At 47.9% G+C, this 19,258-nt stretch overlaps 11 protein-coding genes across 11 annotated transcripts; 5 read left to right on the top strand and 6 right to left on the bottom strand.

Annotated features, from left to right (window-relative positions):
• Positions 1-201: 201 nt before the first annotated feature.
• N7517_001470 (RNA-binding protein) lies at positions 202-719 on the top strand (the record flags this gene model as incomplete). The annotated part of the gene is made up of 2 exons (XM_056719200.1): positions 202-522; positions 582-719. The coding sequence occupies 2 exons, from the start codon at positions 202-204 to the stop codon at positions 717-719; spliced, it is 459 nt and encodes a 152-aa protein (XP_056583335.1).
• Positions 720-998: 279 nt separating this feature from the next.
• Positions 999-1,616, bottom strand: N7517_001469 (uncharacterized protein; the record flags this gene model as incomplete). Its single annotated transcript, XM_056719199.1, has 5 exons — positions 999-1,098; positions 1,236-1,248; positions 1,311-1,373; positions 1,474-1,489; positions 1,557-1,616. The coding sequence occupies 5 exons, from the start codon at positions 1,614-1,616 to the stop codon at positions 999-1,001; spliced, it is 252 nt and encodes an 83-aa protein (XP_056583334.1).
• Positions 1,617-1,886: 270 nt separating this feature from the next.
• Positions 1,887-2,545, top strand: N7517_001468 (cytochrome c oxidase subunit VIb; the record flags this gene model as incomplete). Its single annotated transcript, XM_056719198.1, has 5 exons — positions 1,887-1,953; positions 2,155-2,185; positions 2,246-2,327; positions 2,388-2,451; positions 2,511-2,545. The coding sequence occupies 5 exons, from the start codon at positions 1,887-1,889 to the stop codon at positions 2,543-2,545; spliced, it is 279 nt and encodes a 92-aa protein (XP_056583333.1).
• A 692-nt stretch (positions 2,546-3,237) lies between these two features.
• N7517_001467 (uncharacterized protein) lies at positions 3,238-4,428 on the bottom strand (the record flags this gene model as incomplete). Its single annotated transcript, XM_056719197.1, has 4 exons — positions 3,238-3,933; positions 4,036-4,134; positions 4,225-4,229; positions 4,284-4,428. 4 exons carry the CDS (start codon positions 4,426-4,428, stop codon positions 3,238-3,240), a joined length of 945 nt encoding a protein of 314 aa, XP_056583332.1.
• Positions 4,429-5,508: 1,080 nt separating this feature from the next.
• Positions 5,509-7,053, top strand: N7517_001466 (phenylalanine--tRNA ligase; the record flags this gene model as incomplete). Its single annotated transcript, XM_056719196.1, has 1 exon — positions 5,509-7,053. The coding sequence occupies one exon, from the start codon at positions 5,509-5,511 to the stop codon at positions 7,051-7,053; it is 1,545 nt and encodes a 514-aa protein (XP_056583331.1).
• A 563-nt stretch (positions 7,054-7,616) lies between these two features.
• Positions 7,617-8,489, bottom strand: grpE (mitochondrial nucleotide exchange factor MGE1; the record flags this gene model as incomplete). Its single annotated transcript, XM_056719195.1, has 3 exons — positions 7,617-7,649; positions 7,718-8,143; positions 8,223-8,489. 3 exons carry the CDS (start codon positions 8,487-8,489, stop codon positions 7,617-7,619), a joined length of 726 nt encoding a protein of 241 aa, XP_056583330.1.
• A 914-nt stretch (positions 8,490-9,403) lies between these two features.
• N7517_001464 (zinc-dependent alcohol dehydrogenase family protein) lies at positions 9,404-10,642 on the top strand (the record flags this gene model as incomplete). The annotated part of the gene is made up of 4 exons (XM_056719194.1): positions 9,404-9,962; positions 10,046-10,403; positions 10,464-10,465; positions 10,524-10,642. 4 exons carry the CDS (start codon positions 9,404-9,406, stop codon positions 10,640-10,642), a joined length of 1,038 nt encoding a protein of 345 aa, XP_056583329.1.
• A 305-nt stretch (positions 10,643-10,947) lies between these two features.
• N7517_001463 (uncharacterized protein) lies at positions 10,948-11,748 on the bottom strand (the record flags this gene model as incomplete). Its single annotated transcript, XM_056719193.1, has 2 exons — positions 10,948-11,620; positions 11,669-11,748. 2 exons carry the CDS (start codon positions 11,746-11,748, stop codon positions 10,948-10,950), a joined length of 753 nt encoding a protein of 250 aa, XP_056583328.1.
• Positions 11,749-12,171: 423 nt separating this feature from the next.
• N7517_001462 (putative methionine permease) lies at positions 12,172-13,958 on the bottom strand (the record flags this gene model as incomplete). Its single annotated transcript, XM_056719192.1, has 3 exons — positions 12,172-12,759; positions 12,813-13,541; positions 13,605-13,958. 3 exons carry the CDS (start codon positions 13,956-13,958, stop codon positions 12,172-12,174), a joined length of 1,671 nt encoding a protein of 556 aa, XP_056583327.1.
• Positions 13,959-14,500: 542 nt separating this feature from the next.
• On the bottom strand, positions 14,501-16,498 carry N7517_001461 (Major facilitator superfamily domain general substrate transporter; the record flags this gene model as incomplete). Its single annotated transcript, XM_056719191.1, has 9 exons — positions 14,501-14,707; positions 14,763-14,798; positions 14,851-15,053; positions 15,108-15,174; positions 15,223-15,433; positions 15,489-15,654; positions 15,705-15,967; positions 16,025-16,197; positions 16,250-16,498. 9 exons carry the CDS (start codon positions 16,496-16,498, stop codon positions 14,501-14,503), a joined length of 1,575 nt encoding a protein of 524 aa, XP_056583326.1.
• A 462-nt stretch (positions 16,499-16,960) lies between these two features.
• N7517_001460 (uncharacterized protein) lies at positions 16,961-18,636 on the top strand (the record flags this gene model as incomplete). Its single annotated transcript, XM_056719190.1, has 7 exons — positions 16,961-17,134; positions 17,198-17,289; positions 17,352-17,601; positions 17,652-17,780; positions 17,835-17,871; positions 17,920-18,038; positions 18,088-18,636. The coding sequence occupies 7 exons, from the start codon at positions 16,961-16,963 to the stop codon at positions 18,634-18,636; spliced, it is 1,350 nt and encodes a 449-aa protein (XP_056583325.1).
• Between the last annotated feature and the right edge of the window lie 622 nt (positions 18,637-19,258).

Here is a 19,258-nt window from a genome sequence, read left to right as displayed (position 1 = left end):
CTCCGAGGTGAGCTGCACGTGATATCAATCTTCCGTTCTGGGCTGATAGCAAGATACAGCTTGGATTCAGAGTCTCGAACAAAAAGCTTCTTTCTTGTTTGCACACCCTTTTCTCCTTGATTCTTCTACTCTGTGCGATCTCGCCACATCGCCATCGAAATCTAATATCCACCGATTTAACCCGAAGCGCAGCTACACATCATGAGCGAAACAACGCGGCTTAAGAGCACCATCTACGTGGGAGGTCTTGACCAGGGAGTGACCGCGCACACACTTGCGGAAGCTTTCGTTCCATTCGGCGAAGTCGTTGATATCTCGCTGCCCAAACCGGAGCAGCCCAACGCGACCGAAGCTCACCGTGGATTTGGATATGTGGAATTTGATCTGCCGCAAGACGCCAAAGAAGCAATCGACAATATGGATGGTAGCGAGATCTACGGGCGCACCATCAAAGTGGCCGCTGCAAAGCCGCAGAAGGATGCCAACGAGGGACTAGGCAGCAAGACTGCGATCTGGGAACAGGTGCGTTGGGTTCGATTTTATATCTACTCGCAATCTATACTAACCGGTGTATTCTATAGGAGGGGTATTTGGCCAAGCATGCCGTCAGTGAGGAGGATCGGGAAGCAGCGGAGGAGGCCCAGGCTGCAAGCAGTCGTCCCCAAGATGCTATGCAGGGATTGGAACAATTAGATGTTGCTGGGCCGAAGCCCGAGTGAAGCACGCTACACTTTACGATAGCTACGACGAAGATGACAAACAAAAAAGCACAAGTCACACACGACAGTACAATTTGCCAATTACACCACCAGGATTCAGGCTCGGGAAGCCGGAATATGTACACGGGCTCCAATCTCGAGCCCATTCCTGTTTTTCTCCACTGGCTTTTCTCAAATCATGCCCATCGGCTTCAAATTCTCCTAGTCAACAATACAAGCGGCAGGAATCCAAAAACTGCGGGTCGCATTCTGAGAGCTCAAAGAAACATGGTGGTACATTTAGTGCTCACGGCTCTCAGGGCTGTTGCGGTAAAGACGCAGGGTCTTGTCGGTCATCAGCTTCTTGCCAGAAGAGTAGATAGCAGCGCCAATGGCAACACTGAAATTATGAGTTAGCATTAGGGAAAGACATGAGCTTGGTTGCCAGAAGGGATATAGGGGATAAAATTCCGGCATGCCTCGGACATGTGATCTCGGAATCAAGCGGCAAATAGTATCAAACAAGGAGAGACATACGCGAGGACGAAGCCTAGATATCAAACACACCGTTAGTTAAATTTCATATTGTGAAGTCATGACTATAGCACATACCGATAGGGAGCAACTCGGGGGGCACACGCTTAAGTTGGCGCAGACGCTGGGAGATAGTGTGAGCTACAGGCGCATGGTTAGTTCAATGGCTATCCTCATAAAAGTATAGTCATTCTACATGACTCCATTGATGACCGGATCCGGTGATCTCAGAGGTGCATACCACTTTGTTGCTCCTTCTACAGACAAGAGTTAGTAACCGAGCCGATCGTATGATCACAGGGATTGCCGAAGGGAAGAACATACAGGAGTAGGGAAAGCAAAGGCCCGAGTGGGCTGCATCCGCAGCATGCGAGTGGGATACATAGTGAGATATGTGGTTCAACCCTGGAGTAGCAGAAGAAGAGTGGGATAGAGGACGAGGTTGGAACACCAGCTTTCCAAGAACGTGACTGGCTCGGGTGTAAAAGCGAGACGCTCAGTGGCTCTCGCTTGACCGCCCGCGGTCATACCCGGCACTTCACAGCTTCAATCACCCAACGTCGCTCTTCCCGGCTCACTTTCTCCCCTCCTCTCTTTCCACTCCACTCCAATTCTTTCTCTGTGTTGTTTCTTAAGAAGCTACACATCGCAAACATGGGTGCCATTCCGGAAGCCGACCCCGATGAGGTCCTAGAGACAAAGCCCTTCAAGTTCGTCACTGGTAAGTCCACTAACCCCCTCCCGCGAAAACCGGGGCCAGGAGCCCTATAAAGAGTCAATGGCTAATAAAATAATTTAATTGCAGCTGGTGCGTAAAACCTTAGATATTTCCCCGCTTCTTTCGCTCGTCGCATGCGCGTGGACCGATATCCCCCGATCGGCTGATGTATGGTGTAATTGACAATTTTCGATCGAATCGCAGGCTACGATGCCCGTTTCCCCCAGCAGAACCAGTACGTGATAAGCTGTGATTTGGGTGTTTTATATTTATCTAACGTTGATTCGCTCCGCAGGACCAAGCACTGCTGGCAGAACTATGTCGACTACTACAAGTGTACCACTGCCAAGGGCGAGGACTTCCGTCCCTGCAAGCAGGTAATTTCGACACCGACAATATTTTAAAAACCTAGCAGCTTCTAACAGCTTCTCTCGCAGTTCTACCACTCCTTCCGCTCTCTTTGCCCCAAGGCCTGGACCGATCGTTGGGACAGTCAGCGCGGTACGTATCTAGAAGTCTTCTCTACATATGTCTCTATCTATACTAACTTGTGTTGACAGAGGCTGGAAACTTCCCTGTCAAGCTTGACAAATAGATGACCAAGCTGTTTGGGTTGGTCAAGTTTTTGGGTTGGTCAAGTGAGGCGTGTCAAATTTTTATGTATCGACAAGTTCCAATGTACTCTACTGGGTCACTCGGGGACACAACCCCTCTATTTCCTAGGTCCTTCCGTCTGTGTAAAGCAAGAATATGTTTATAAAGCTCGTCGTATTGTAGAGAGAAATGTATTGTTAGCTGGTGCTTGTTCTGACTTAAAGAATGCACAGGCCGATCTTTGATTAGTGGACGCTTGCAATAATTGCGAACTATTTGGGAAGACAACTTAGAATATTGAGTAAAAACCTGTCGTCCTTGCGGAAATGCTCTGAATGTGATTTAGTGTTGATGTATCTAATTCTATGTAATCCCAGCTCCGACAAGAAAAATACATCATCCAGCACACTGTACAAGGACACAGGGCCATGTTCTAGATATGCTCCAAGGCCGTCTCCGGCCGTCATTCGAATCTTCGAAAGAAACATCCGATAGAATGCAAGTTATATACAAGCCAAAATGAAAATGGTGGGTGTGAGTCCCAAAGTGCACCACCCAGATAGAAAGCCAGAGAAAATGACAAGAAATCGTGTATACCGATAATATATCGGACAGAAGGCGTAAATGCTGTAAGATTGGGTGAAATCGGTGCGAAAAAAAGAGTCACAAAAAGGATTAATCACTCTTTGATCTTTAAATGCCCTTCAGCTTGCGGTAGAGCTTTTTGTGCTCCTCGAGGAAGAGGAATGTGGCAATGGTATGGGGACCAAGACGGATGAAGCTAGGCACCCAGCCACGGAAAGTCCATCCCAGGCCTTCCTTGCGGCAGATATCACGCAGAAGAGTAACGATATTATGACTAGCACCCTCCGCATGAGAAGCGGTCATAATGCGAGTCTTGATCACGTCCACGGGGCTGCAGACAGTGGTAGCAACGAAGCCAGCCATGAACGAGGCCGTGAAATGTGTACCCAGATTATCAGCCATGCCGGCCTTCTCAATACACATGCGCTTGAAGGTATCGTAAGACGCGAGCTGCGAGGCAGTCATGAGAATTGCGCGGGTTGAGTTAGGCCACACACCGCGGAAGAGAGAACTGAATCCCTCTGTCCGGGTCATCTGGATGAGTCCGTGGAATGCGTGTCGGTAGTTGCGTCGTTGGGCAGGAGGGAGCGATGCATCGTGTTGCATGCGAACGTTCATCACATCAGCTGGGTTGCCTGCAATGCCACCGATGAGGCCGGAGGCAGAGGCGATCCCGATGAGAGTGAGGAGACTTGGTGCGCGGTTGGGATCTGAGGTGGGCGAGACAACGCGCGACTTCAATTCTTCGTAGATACCGAAGCGCGTTGTGGAGTATGTGATTTGACGTAGCATCGCGGCTGACAACTATATTCCCATATCCAATCCGTCCTTCGTTAGCCAAACTGGGCTTGTTTACTGATAACCATAGGGTATTCGTTATCGACTAGAGTTTGGGATCGTACGTACACCACCGTATAAACCCGTGACGCCATTAGTCTTCACGATGTGGACAAAGGTCCCGACCATAGTCTTCGGCGCATCGGGTGTACGAGTCTGTAACCGGACCTATTATGCGACAAACAGATATCAGCGTCGGGGGTCGGAATCGCGGCCAAAATAAGGCCATCGGACGAAGGATTGGGAGCTTAGAATTACCTTAACTATAGGCGCAAGTCAGCAAATAGTGTATACTTGAGGGAAGATGAAGAACATACCTAAATCTAACGGGTGCGTCACGGACGCAGCAAAGCATGAGGCCGACCCTCCAAACCAAAACGGGTAATGCACCTGCTTCGGCTTCGACTGCGTCTGAACGGGCCGGGAATGAGGAGCAACCTCCAACATCTTGCCTTCTGCCATCTTGTTGGGAAACAAGACCCCTATAAATGTACAAATAAAAAAAGTGCGGGGAGAGAGTGTTCAAAAAAAATATGTTTTTTTTTTTGGACCTTTTTCGGCTTTGCGAACGTGACTTGACGTAATTTTTTTGGCCTTTTAATACCGACGGAGACAAATCAGAAGCCCGAAGCTACTCGGCCACCCGCTGAAATGTAAAGAAGCAGCCAATCAAATCAAATGTCTTGATGGGGATTTGTCACTTGAACCAATCATATCCTCGGTTTTGCAGTCTTTTCCTTTGCGCCGGACATCTCTTGTATGGAACATACAGCCCTGGCCTAGACACGCTCAGGGATCATGTATATCGTCCTTCTTCGGTCATTGAAATGGATGCCGAGGGTATCTTGGCGCATATAGCCATTATAATTGCTTTTACAGGGCTGATAGATGACGAGATCGGCTATCATGGGGATCTTCGGAGTTTTTACGGATATTGGTCGGTTGGACTCGGACTACCAGGGTTGCTGCAGCCCGGAGGGGCAAGATACCATATGCATAAAGGCTCGCTGGGAAAAGTATTATGGCTGAGAGTGATGTAAATCGGGGTATAAATGGTATGAAATATCGCAAGGATTAGAACTAGGGCTACTTTGGTTCAATATATTGTTTATCGGGTGTTTTCTCCGCGCAAATGCGACAGTATTTATATTCGGTCGGGGTCACGTATACAATTGAAAAGAAAGATCTGAAGCAGAATTCAATATTAGCTAGAGTGCTTGATTTTGCTCGGAGCTAAGTTGTATACTAAAACAGATGTATAATCTATAAAGTGATGATCGGCATAGTACACAGAGAACCTCGATTTAGATATCTCGAGGGTGAAATGGCTAGGGCTGCCAGCTGTAGCAACCGTAGATAATTCAAGCATATTCAAATCATAAACCTTTATATTCTAGAAATAGGTAAATGCTAAGCTCTCTATAATTATTTAGTTTTGCACATTGACTCGAGAAATGTACTTCGGGAACTAATTTCGCCGACCCGAAACATGTGTTGATAGTGGTTGATAGACAATTCTCACGCCAAACGTCCAACTCAACCATGAGGCTATTCGCTACCGGTCGAGCCCTGCGCGCAAGCAGTGGCCGTTGGTCAATTGCCTCAATCCGACCCCAAACCGCCATTCCGCGCTCCCTCACACTGACTCCCATTCTCTCCCGCAACCGCGAATGGAGCTCAACTACAGCTCGCCGGAGTGAACCGAAAGCAGCCACTACCTCTAAAACACCCCAGCAAAATTCGAGCCTCAAACTTGAAGGGGAGACATACCCAACCGACCAGTGGACCAACACCCCCGATACAATCCTATCTCATATCGGACGACGACTCTACCTCGACGAGAACCACCCTCTCGCCATTACCCGCAAACTCATCGAAAGCCAATTCGCAGCTCCAAGCTATGGCAATTACTCGGAGAAGAACCCCGTCGTCTCAACAAGACAAAATTTCGACGTCCTCGGCTTCCCCCCAGACCACCCGGGCCGCAGCCGCACAGATACCTACTACGTGAACGACAAGACAGTGCTGCGCACCCACACAAGCGCACACCAGCAGGCGTATTTCCAGCAAATTGCTCGCAATGAGCACACCCGTCCCGAGGAGGTTGGATACACCGTGATCGCGGATGTCTACCGTCGCGACGCGATCGATCGCAGCCATTACCCAGTCTTCCACCAGATGGAGGGTGCGATGCTATGGAAGCGGCCAGCGACGGACCCACTCTCCGCATCGGCCGAAACAGCAGCGAAGATTATGGCAGACGTGGAGAAAATCCCGCGCCATGACGTCGTGGTTGAGGACCCGAACCCGACTATCCACGCGCAGCGGAACCCGCTGCAGGATGAGCACCACAGCGCCGAGGAGGTCGAGGCTGTGGGGGCTCACCTTAAGCGTTCTCTTGAGCGCATGGTCATCAAGATCTTCACGGAAGCGAGCAAGGCCGCTGCAGCGAGTAATGGTGGTGTGGAGCAGGAGCCGCTCAAGGTGCGTTGGGTCGAGGCTTACTTCCCGTTCACTAGCCCATCCTGGGAACTGGAGGTGTTCTGGCAAGACGAATGGCTGGAGATTCTGGGGTGTGGTGTTATCAAGCAGGATCTGTTGATCAACTCTGACGTGCCAGACCGCATTGGTTGGGCGTTTGGACTGGGCATTGAGCGCATTGCTATGCTTCTTTTCAACATACCTGATATCCGACTGTTCTGGTCACGCGATGAGCGGTTCTTGTCGCAGTTCCGCGCTGGTCATATTGCCCGCTTCGAACCTTTCTCTAAGCACCCGGCTTGCTATAAGGATGTTGCTTTCTGGCTGCCTCCTGCGGCTGTGACAGGTGGTAGCAGTGCTGCTGGTGGGGCTGTGCCTTTCCACGAGAATGACGTTATGGAGATTGTTCGTGGGATTGGTGGGGACCTTGTTGAGGATGTTACTCTCATTGATGAGTTTACGCATCCTAAGACTTCGCGCAAGAGCATGTGCTACCGCATCAACTACCGTAGCTTGGAGCGGACTTTGACGAATGAGGAGAGTAATGAGATGCATCTGAAGGTCCGGGAGAAGCTAGTTGGAGAGCTTGGAGTTGAGCTGAGGTGAGCTTGGAGATTGTTGGGTTATACTTTGTACTATACTGTGATCATTATGGAGAACCTGTAAAATATAGCATTCCTCTCATTAAGCCAATATGGATATATGATACTATTAAGCTAAAGTTCCAATAGATATACACCATAGCCAGCTTTGTATTAGATTAGAGTATCATTTAGGGGTTACCAAAAACGGAAGGAGAATGAAGACATCAGAGGCTATAACAGTGCCCCGAAGAAGTGCGTATTATACAGACGAGGAGGAGAGAGTTATCAGGGGACATAGAGGCACAGAAGTCACGAAACAAGTGAAAAGACACCACCAACATGGGACAATCCGTACGCCTCCAGACACATGCAACATGGGGTGTATCATACAGCCGAATCCAAGAGACAAGCAGAAAGATAGCAAGGAAGAGTGATTTTCCCGGGTCCAAAAGCCAGCCGTATCCGAGCATAAAACCCTATCGTGATCATGATGTATGACATATGGTACAGAGAGAAGTAAAGAAGAGTGAAAATGCGGAATTAGAGGTCGTCGAAGGATTAAGAATCGAAGTTTTTGCCGACGATTTAAGCGTTCTTGACGACACCAACCTTGGCGGCCTATAAGAGAGAAGAAAATAGTCAGTCACAATACTCTAGATTCTTAAGTCTTAGTGGATGGCACTCACCCGCAGAACGCGGCCATTGAGCTTGAAGCCCTTGCTCTGGACGTGCATAACATCGCCGTCCTCAAGACCAGCAGCTGGGGCCATGAAGGTAGCCTCGTGCAAGTTGGCATCGAACTTCTGGGTCTTGCCGTCGACCTTCTCGGCGGGATCGAAGCGCTCGAGACCGTGCTTCTGGAGGGTGTTCAGGAGGATGTCCTGGGTCATGTTGAGACCAGCGACGAGATCGTGAAGGTCCTTGTTCTCTTCCGTCTTGGCAACGGCGAGCTTTTCCGCGGGCACGGCCAGCAGCGCGCGGTCAAAGTTGTCGATGCTGTCGAGGAGGTCCTTGGCGAAACCCTGGATGGCGAACTTGCGGGCGGCGTCCATGTCGCGCTTGTTGCGCTCAACGAGGTTGCGGGATTCGGCGACGGAGCGGAGCCATTTGTCCTAATACGAAGTTTGGGTTAATATTCGTCTGCGAAAGAGCTGCGGAGCTACCCGTAGGTAGTATGGGGAAATAGCTTACCTTGAACTCAATGGCTTCCTTGGTCTTCTGTTCGAGCTCCTTCTTGGTGGGGTCCTCGGCCTCTGCGTTCTCTGCGGTTTCGGCTTCGGTGGCTTCCTTGGTCTCTGTCGAGTAGAGACGGGTAGACCGGGGAGCGAATGCCCGGATAGCCGGGATACGTGGTTGTTGTGTAGTCCGTCGCAGCGCCAGCGATGCGGTGGAGGGAGAGGAGGTGGAGAGGATGGAGCGGGCGGCCTGAGCCTGTCGGAGGATGGTTCGTTGGAACATTATGAATAGTGTGATGTGGAATTGAGAATGGAGCTCTGTGAACTGGAGGCGGAAACCATTTGTCCTCGGATAAAATTCATCGGCAATCACCTGACCGCCTTGGCCTTGGCCTTGGTAAGGAAAAACGCTGGGCCGAGAGGACTTCGGGGTTCTTCTGAGTTCTATTAGGCCGAGGACGCTTTGTTGAAGAGTAAATGATACATATAATATCATACAATATCATGGGCTGCTCCCTTTTGATCTGATATCTGGTATCTGATATGTTGATATTGCATTCGTTATCAGCTTAGCCAATGGGCAACTACCACTACTAACTACTAACTAACTACCGCAGGGCTTGGATTATTGCAAGCTTAGTCGCACATGAACTAGGAATTTATTGACCTGTGACTTGTAATTAATGCCGAATGGGCCATTTACAAACCTGAACATACAAATAATGGAATTCCGACACTAATATGTGTTCAGGCTGAGTTCTATTGCTCAAGGCTTCCTAAGCCTTCCTTTATATAAGCTGCTCTAGCACAACCCCCAGGCAATATAAAACATTAACATAGCCGACTGAACGCTGTCTGCATTATTTATTCATCACCTAGGCATATCATTTTGAGGGAGCATACAAGGCACGGGGGCGCTTTATTTGCTCTTTTCGGATTAGCGCCATAGGTAATTTCAACGCATAAGGAGGAGGTTTCTTCTATCCAAGAAGAATTTTTGTTCGTTTAATGAACTAGCTTGGCTTATTCATGTATGGGGTATATCGTATCTAAGTCAAATCGTTAAGCTCGTGATCCTCGTTATAATATTACAATAAAAGGAGTGAGCCGGATCTATATCATCATTTCTACCAAGCGGGTCCCATGACCCCTAGGAAGACAACCCTTAGGTGCTTGCTCTACATGTAGATTTAAAACATGACCCCAGAACAGCCCAGTATCTCTCGCTTAATCGCTCAATCGTCTTGGTTTATCAAGCCAGTTGCTGTGGCCAGAACAAGCCCTCAAGTTACCCACCGTCGCGCTTTCAGACGAACAGATGATTATGCTCCAGGAAAGCCGAAGTTGAAGCTTGTACAGGAAGCGCTCGCGCTGCCACTTGCACCGAGCGCAGTCTTGATCAAAGTCCATGCCGTAGCACTTAACTACCGCGACGCAAACATTGCGAATGGGGGGAACCCGTGGCCAGCGGTTCCAATTGGGATATTGGGTAACGATGCAGCGGGCGAGGTTCTCGCCGTTGGAGATAAGGTGAAGACATTGGCGGTTGGGCATAGGGCCGGGCCCATTACGGACACTGAGAATATTTCCGGGCGTGAAGTGAAGCGGTCGTGGCTGGCAGCTGACGAGGATGGAGTTATGGCGGATCATATTATTTTCGACGCGGATGCTCTGTGTAAGCTTCCGGGTTATCTTGATTGGGTTGAAGCTGCTACGATTCCTTGTGCTGGTGTTACCGCTTGGTCGGCGTTGAAGGGTATGAGGATTGGGCAGACTGTGTTCATTCAAGGTATCTGCTCCTGGAGTTGAGGCTTGGTTCAGCACTAACAATTGAATTAGGCACCGGAGGGGTTAGTGTTTTTGCACTCAAGCTTGTAAGAGCCGCGGGCCTGCGGGTGATTTTGACATCTTCGAGTGACAAGAAGCTCGAACAAATGAAGATGAAGTATTCGAACCCGCCGATCATGACGACAAACTATTCTCAAACGCCAGAGTGGGACAAAGAAATTCTCAAGTTGACCAACGACGTCGGTGTGGACATTATTGTTGAAACTGGCGGGTCAAGCTCTTTAATTAAGAGCATAAGATGTACTCGACGTGGCGGCGTGGTCAGCCAGGTCGGATATCTTTCACGACAGGACCCTAACGACCTGCGAGAGCTGATCCCGACCATTATCGATCGAAGGACTATTTTGAGGTGAGATTTATACCCCGGCGCTTGATTATTGGATACTGAATTCTGACTCGAACAAAACAGAGGTAGGTATCAATGCAGGATCAAAGCGTGATATGGAGGACTTCTGCGTTGCGCTATCAGCAGCTCAAATGCCGTTGAATGGCCTCATTGACAAAATATTTCCATTTGAGCAAGCCGAAGAGGCTGTTGAATATGTTTGGGAGGGTAAACAAATTGGGAAGATTGTGCTCCGTATTTAGACAAAAGTGTGGCCTCTTCGAAGACACTGCAATATGTAACTACATAGACACAGAGCCCAATGAATCTACAGTCAATATTTGGGACTAGGAGCGGATTTGACATGCAATCCATTTTACATTTTCGTCGGACTATGTATGAAGGAAGCATGGTAATTGTGATATGTCGCTTAATTGGGGTATTTCGAAATCATATGAAGCTATGGGAGACTGGTCATCTTAACGATTTCCTCAGCTACCCCTGGGAAATCACCATCCACCTTCAAAAGAGATTTCTTCCTCTCAACAGGCACGGGCTCTCCCCAGGATCAAATGATCAGTTCATTTTCGGCCTGAGACTTCAAAATTCGCATGATGGCACGGCCTTCCTCTTGATGCTCCTTCCTGTTCTTGTTCAACCCGTATTCAACTAGAATTCCATTCTCAGACATGCGTCTCTTCCCGAACCATTGCTTCTCAGATCTTGTCAGCGGCTCTACGCCTGAGGCTCGAATCAGACCGGAGGCTTTCAAGAGTGCAAACCTCTGCCGCTCAGGCTGGGGCCAGAAGGCATGGATCATGTAGAGCCCGTTCTGGAGTAAAGGTGAAATCCCGAACTGATAACCGAGCGGAGGCCTGCTAAATTGGACTTGGTACAGGCTGGGGCCCTGACCCATGGGCTTGAAGTAGGCCACAGTTCGACCGCTTTTGCTCATAATTTCACCAGATTTATCCGAGGAAGAGTAGAGTCCGCCCCAAAAGACCGTGTAGTCGTCCTCCACTGGACTTCCGATGATGTTACAGAGCATTGCGGGGGCATGCAACACGTTCTTCAAGCAGAGGGAGCTGTGCGAATCCGAATCGGTCTGGGTTGGCGAGCTCATGGTGGCGAGGTTGACAGTTCCCATCCCAATGACTACGGCGGGACCTCCGGTTATATCTGTGACATAGGACCTGAAGGGGATGTAGTCTTTTCCGAACCAACAGCGATCTTTGGCAACACTGGCTTAGTTAGATAGATGCTTCCAGCCCTTCGAGGGAAATACTCACTGGGTGTCGGAAGTGTTGGAAAAGACCCAGGAAGGACATGGGGGAGGCGGCCTGGGAGGATTTTGAGGCATCGAGGCCATGGCGAAGCAATGATTTGTTTTAAGACAGCCCCAAGGAGCTGGGAAAGTCTGCTGAAGAATTTCAGTTGTGATTCTAGCAAATACAGATACAGAGGGAGATCCGTATGCTGTATCCGCTATGGGAAGAAGTTGAAGGGAGAAGAAAGGAGATGAGAGAATTAGAGAGGAAGAGGAAGGAGAGAGAAGAGAGGAAGGAAGAGGACTGTTTGTCTGTCGTGATTGCTCTGTAGGCTCAGACCTCACCCATTTTCTATCTGCATTACAAGAGGACGGTGGAATTTATCCGCCTACTGTTCTTAAGGACCGAAAAGTTTCTTCCTTATAGACAGACTCGGCATTATATGAACCAACATTGTCTCCTCAGATGTGAAGAAGTCAATAATCAATCTCATGAAGTGATCATAATATGCATCGTCAACGCTGTCAACTATCATATAAATGAACAAGCTTGATGATGCTAGTCCCATCGGCCAGAATTTCTTTCTCTTCCTCAAGTTGGTAGCCTCCCCATCGTGGGAGTAACACTGTCCAGACATACCAGTAGAGAACCCCCAAGAGTACACTGTGTTTGTCAGCGAGGTAACTCTCATATAAAAAGACTATCACCCACATTCCAATCCCAACAAGTGCATAGGTAGCATAGAAGAAATCGACATCTCCTTTCCAATTCGGCGGCGGGATGAAGGGTGCTACTAGTAGGATTAAACACACCACCACCCGTAACCAGACAGCCGGCAACCACGCTTTGAACGGTCGTGGAATATGAGGCTCCCGGTATCGTACTACCAGCAGACCGAGTGTGATTGCCAAGGAAAACATCTGTCCAGGGTATCCCTCCAAGTCCAGAATAAAGTTATAGACGTCCCCCTGTGGCGGTAGGGCAAGGACCAACAAAGAAGGGATATAATGTACAATAAGTCCACCCAGTGGAGTGCCAAATGGCCGCGAGGACGAGAGAACATTTTGCCATGGAAGAAAGCCTTGTCGGGCTATCTCTTGATTCACACGTGCCTACCAATGTTAGTATTTATTAGCTTTCAATTCCATATATACCAAAAGCGTACCAGGGCAAAGGTCACGACCATCACATTTCCGGCAGCTGAAATGGCAATAGCAAGTGGGAAGAATATCTTTCCAACGTGATCCCCAAATAATCTTTGGAACAACAGTGCGCCCACTAATTCCCCGTTATTTTTGATCTCTTCGAGCGGAATGACCAGGAAGTATGAAAGATTCGCAAGAAAGTATAGGCCCCCGGCGGTGATTAGTGCAGTGGGACAAACGGTTTTTATTATTCCCACGGGATCATGAACCTCACTGAGGACATTGTTCACATTGCTCAATCCAGCATATGAATAGTAGACTTTGAACAAAGCCGACGAAAGCGGACTCCAGCTCCAGTTCGATCCTTCCCATATCGAATCCCAAGAGAATGAACTGCCGACTGTTGACACTGGAGATATATTATCAGTATCTCCATGGAACTGGAGGAAAACAACCCAGATTCCCGTCAAGGACATCGCGCCAATGAGGAAGATCTTCACCCAGCCAAGAACATTCTGGACAAAGATGCCAGTCTTCAGGAAACAGCCATGGACAATAGTAATGGCCGTCAAGAGGCCAACAGCGAGCATCTTATGCTGAAGCTCAGTGGGTTCAATACTAAGCGCGAAGAATGTGTATTTTGAAAAGATAATGCAGTTGCTCGCCGTGAACCCCAGGAGCACTACTTGGGCTGTTATTAGGCTTGATGCGAGAAACCGCGGTCGGGGATAGGCATACTCGAGGTACACCTGCGCAAAAAGCAAATGAATTTAGCTGACTTGTCTCTGCAGTCTTGCAACAATGTCTTTTACCTTTTCTCCCCCTGAACGAGGTAGCATGCATCCGAATTCCATCGAGACGGCTAGGCTGCAAGCTGATAATATCGTCCCAACCAGCCATACTAGTAGCGTCAATCCGATACTTCCGGCGGATTTGACGATTGAGCCTGGTGTTGCAAAGATACCGCTCCCAATCACGCGCGAGACGACTAATATATACGCGCTTGACCAGTTGATGCTCTTTCTGTAGGGCGTCCCTGGTAGGGTGTCGGGGTATGGTGTGCGGAACTCATCGGATGAGAGGTTGAGTGCTTCTTGTTGAGAGCTGTGAGATAGAATATTCGATGGAATTGAGCTTAAGAGAGGCTGTCTTTCTTGGATGTCCATCGTGAAGCTATTATAAATGGCTGTATAGTTTGAACCACTATTTATTCACAGCCACGGTGGAAATCTTCTAACATTTAAATGAATTCAATCCAAGGAGAATCGAGGAGATAAGGTGTCTGGTGCTTGGAAATCATTAGATTGGCTGGCACGTCATTCAGGCTGACTGTTGTGTATCGGATCCTTGCAGTTAGGTGGTTGACGCCATAGGAATGTGATCGTACAACTCACAGATAGAAAAGCTTATTGTGCTCTGGGCTTTGAAATCAATATTAAATTTTGAATACTCTATTCGAAGATAATGACCTGTACCTGGTACTATATATAACTAGCACATGGTGATTATTTAGATAGGAAAGATATAAACAAGTAACATTCCGGTATAAAGAGCAGTTATTTATTGAAATTCCAAATTCCTAACCCCCCCAAACCCCAGGTTGAATATATTCAGAGAGTATCCAACTCCTCAGAGTATCAGAGTTCAGAGTACATATCGGCTGTTTTCAAATTAGGATCATTTCCAGAACCAACCAGTCGATGAAAACTTACAAAGTCAGATTCTCCCTGTCAGTCAAATCCAATTGACTATTATCCACGATTCGAGCGACTTTACCCCCATACGAATCGACAATCTCGACTATCCCATTGCTAGCGACTTGATCAGTTTCTGCGAGCTTGTCGCGACGTTTGTTCTCTCGGCTGAGGTAGATCCGAAGGGCAATGATAATGATCGAAGGAAGAATTGCAGCGACCTTAAGAACTGTAAGTCAAATATTCCGCACGTAGCTTTACTAAAATATGACTTACTACAAGCAAAATAATCCAAGTTGGTCTGTACCGAGGCTTGAGTCATTGTTAGTATGATAATGGAAGTCAGGTCAAATGAAGAACTCACCTTCCACTGCGGCCGGAACAATTGCGGAGAGATAATATTTCCCAGTCCGTATCCAATATGATATAGTGCAATGACGGTAGTTTTCTTCGTATGGCCCGCTGACGCATTGGCAGCCCAGATCATCACAACGGCATACGGGATACCGGTTGTAGGTCGAATCCAGATTCCAGCGATGAGACCCCATCGATTGGACCAGGGCAAGGCTGTCGGGTCAATTAGTAGTGGTAATCCATTTCGAAAAGAAGAATACTACTGACCTAGTAGAAGGATACTTGAAAGAGCACCTGGAATGTATGCAATGAGTGATACCCATGCTCGGCAGTTCTGGATGTTTCAGTTTACGTCCACATTGAATGTGCGGAATTGGCTTACCTTAGTGTGATACAATATAATCGCAGCTGCTATAAGAGAAAAGAATGATACCACTCCCGTCACGGTTCCTAATAGTGTTGTTTGAAGAACGGTGAAACCAAATGAGTTGATGATCAGGGAGTATTGATTTGTGATTCCGTTTGCCATCTCCTGGGACCAGGCGTGTAGGAAGAAGAGCCATGTTTTGGGGTCTTGAATTGCCTCAATAAACCTAAGACTCTAGTCAGTTAGTGCATCTTGGATTCTCTTTAGATATGGGGTCTGACTGATATCTTTTGAAAAGCTTTTGCTCAATTCCAGAATGGTTTTCTTTTATCCGCAAAATAGCCTTTGCACGCTCTTCTTGTGTCAGGAACTTGGCATGGATAGGGCTATCGGGAAAGAAGAGATAGACAAAGACACCGAAAATGACCGTGAGGACACCAGTTATAACTAGAATAGAAGTTAACAACCTGAACAGTTTACTTGGGAAGAAAACATACCCATGAACCACTTCCATGGAGTAAAGCTGCCTGTCTCTATCCAAAGGACACCATAAGACAGCAAACCCGACGTGATAGGACTTGAATTACCAATCGACCACATAACTGGCATCATGACGGCCTGCTCGCCATAAGTAAAGAACATAGACATGGAAAGCAGGAATGCTGGAACGATGGATGCTTCTGCTACACCAAGGAAAAATCGAACAACAAAAAGAGACGCAAAGCTGTTGCAAGGTATATGTAAGAGGGTAATTCCGCCCCTTTGAAGCTAGTCAGTAACTAATTTACCATCATTTGAGGACAAGTGAAGAACTTACCATACTATCAAATTGCCAGCCAGCCACTTCCCAACAGGAAACCGCTGCAAAGCCCAATTCTGTGGCCATTCGGCCAAAAGGTACCCGAAATAGAAGATTGAAGAGAGCCAGTTATATTGATTCGCGTTCAGATGCGCATCTTCCATAATCCCTAGGATTGCAGAACTTCCAAGCTGCTGGCATGTTAATACTAGACTCTCATATTCGGGAATTGAATCAACATACCGTTTGCTTATCGACATACATCAAGTGATATCCAATGCAAAGAAAGGGTAAAATTCGCCATAAGCATTTGTTGCGAATCTGTATTGCTTCTTCGGGGGTCGGGTCTGTGGCTTGGATTTTCGAGAATAGCTTAAAACTCTCATCGGCGAATTGATCAGGGAGCTTTGGCGCGGTGTTAAGCTCATTGTCGCTTTCCTCAGTGGCTCGCGTTTCTGTCTCGAAGCCGGACTTATAGTTTTCTACTGCCATCGTGTGAGATGTAAGGAATGCAGAGTATAAACAACGCGACTCGATTAACTGTACATAGCTAATCGCAGTCCTGCACAGGTACTTATGATGCCCACTAGCTTACAGATAAAATTGCGCAATGTTTCTGAGCTCCGTCGTCTTCACACTACTGAGAGATTCTCATGCAGATAAGGAAGATGACTGCGGGGTCTACAATAGTCTTCTCCTAATATGGAAGGTCTTACAATAGTATCTCACTTGGCAGAAGCCTATGTTTATCTAAACGCAATCTTTACTTATATCAACGCGAATCTGACTCCAAATCACGCCTAAAGTCGTCATTGCGGGGTTGCGTCAGTCATTGTTGGTGTGACTAAAACGCTTATGATCGCCATCTGAACTATAAGAAATTAGTTGTTGCCAGAAGTAGCCTTTTGTCGCAACTGATCCGTGCTGAGTCGACAGATATCCAACCTTATCGAGATGACAGAAAAAAGTGAACCTATTCGCGTCTTGATCGCCGGTGCAGGCATCGCAGGTCTTGCAACGGCTATATCGTTAACACGTATATCGGCTCTTCCAAATTTGGATATCCAACTATTTGAACAGGCTTCAGAGCTTTTGGAAATAGGAGCTAGCATCGCGCTCAGTCCAAATGTAGGTATCTCGCATATTATTTTGAAATGATTAGATTATCTAATCATGAATATCAAATACCAGGGCATGCGCACACTGGAGAAACTCGGCGTACACAAAGCCCTAACAGACGAAGTCGGGTTTAGAGGCCCAAGTGGAATTCCACAGATATTCCGGTATAAGATCATCACATATATTCGAGTTGTACTGTTCAGCACACTGACAGATAGACAAATAGTCACTGGAGAACGGACCAAGTCGTGTCCATAGACAATCACGCCAACGTCCCTGATCCCCGTCATCATACTACCCGCTTCCACCGGGGTCATGTGCACTCTGCTCTGCTCGAACATGTCCCCAGAGAGTCAATCCATTTGGGCAAGAAGATTGCGCACGCGGAAGCTGACCAGGCTGGTGTTTCGTTGTATTTCGAGGACGGGAGTAGTGCCCACGGAGACATCCTGATTGGGGCAGATGGGATTCGATCGGTTTGTGATAGAAGCTTGGCTAGCATTGCGTTTTGCTAACTCAAGTTTAGAGTGTCAGACAATCGTTCATTCCGGGTTATAAGCTACGGTTCAGTGGGAAGGTATTCATGAGGGCGACATTTGATGCCTCGCTGGTAGAGGGCAAGATCCCTGACTTACCTGCTGATTCGATGCACTGGGTATGTTATAACTGTGCTGGAGAGTGTTATAGTCATTGCTAACAATACCGACAGTGGGGTCCTAAAGATAACTTCTTTGCGTCTCGGCTTGGTAGGTGAAATGGATTAGCATTGACTGCAGAGATCTGACAAACTCTAGGCAATGACCAGTACACCACTGTTGGTGCTTACGATGACCCACGCTCAGCAGAGGAGGTGGAGAAAAGCATTGCCTGGGATCAGCTTGGCAATGTGGAGTTTCTAAGACAGAGATACAAGGTACGTTCTCAATTGACCCGTCCGAGCTCACCTGACTCACAGCTCTTAGGACTGGAACCCCACGGTCAAAGCTCTGACAGAGCTCACACCATCCACAAATCTCTATCCCAATTTTGCTGGCGATGCTCTCACAAACTGGGTCTTTGGATCACGAGTGACTCTAGTTGGAGACGCAGCCCACGCCCATGGCGGTGCCTTCGCAGCCGGAGGCTCGCTGGCACTAGACGACTCCCTCACTATTGGCCTTGCATTCAAAGAAGTGTTCTATTCTAGAAAGGCCACGTTCTCAGCTAGAAATATCAACGAGGCATTGGGGCTATACAGTCAAACCAGGCAACCGCATACAGCTCGGTTGTTGCGTATTGTGCATAGCCAGATCGACAAGAAAGGTACTATTTTTGCGACACGTGAAGAAGAAGATGCGGCACTTGTTGCCCGAATGACTGGCAGGCCAGATACAGTGTGGCTTTCGGAACACGATGTTGAAACTGCGTTCAATGCTGTTGTTGAACAACTGGAAGGGGCGCAGAGACTGGTACGCCTTGCTAAGCCGGAAAAGATAGGCGGAGAGACCCAGCTCCAGGGAAGTAAGCTATAGAATAGATTCATTGATTGCCTCGTGTTCATTTAACAAATACATGTGTAGTTTAAGCTCATTGAGGGATTTTTATGCTATGTAGTCATTTTTTCTTGGCACTTTTTCAATTGTAAGACATCCTCAAGACATCCGTTTGTTGGAATCCACAGATACGAGTGAATTTTGCGACACTTGGCCCAAAGCAAAAGCAAGGCTAGGGTCTGGTGTCCTGTACAACTGCTAGGACAAGTGATCTGAATTTCCGACCGAGGCTTGTGGACCGGTGCCACAAAGAGCTGTGCCAGTGCCATAGCCTGCTTTGCTTTCACCATGTCTTGGGCATAGGACACAGGCTCCATAAATAATCAATTGAGTAGCCTTGCAGCTAAAGCAGACGCATCTACGCGTCTAGAGCTAAGCTTACCATTATTGTAAAGCGTCAGCTTCGTTATGCAAGGCTTGGGGAAGAAACTGCGGGTGGCAATGCATGATAGTGGAGGTCCTAAAAGTGTACTCCGTAGGCAGAATAATAGCAAGCCAATGGGGGCTTAGGCAAGATGGAAGATGAGGGACATCGGAATAGCCTACAGGAGTTCTCCGTACAACGCTGTATACACCGGACTCCTGTCCTCCCGTCGATTGA

Source organism: Penicillium concentricum (assembly GCF_028827145.1).
Source record: "Penicillium concentricum strain IBT 3081 chromosome Unknown utg000001l_segment0_segment0, whole genome shotgun sequence".
Lineage (NCBI taxonomy): Eukaryota > Fungi > Ascomycota > Eurotiomycetes > Eurotiales > Aspergillaceae > Penicillium > Penicillium concentricum.
Note: the sequence above shows the minus strand (reverse complement) of the source record. Positions and strands in the feature narration are given on the sequence as shown.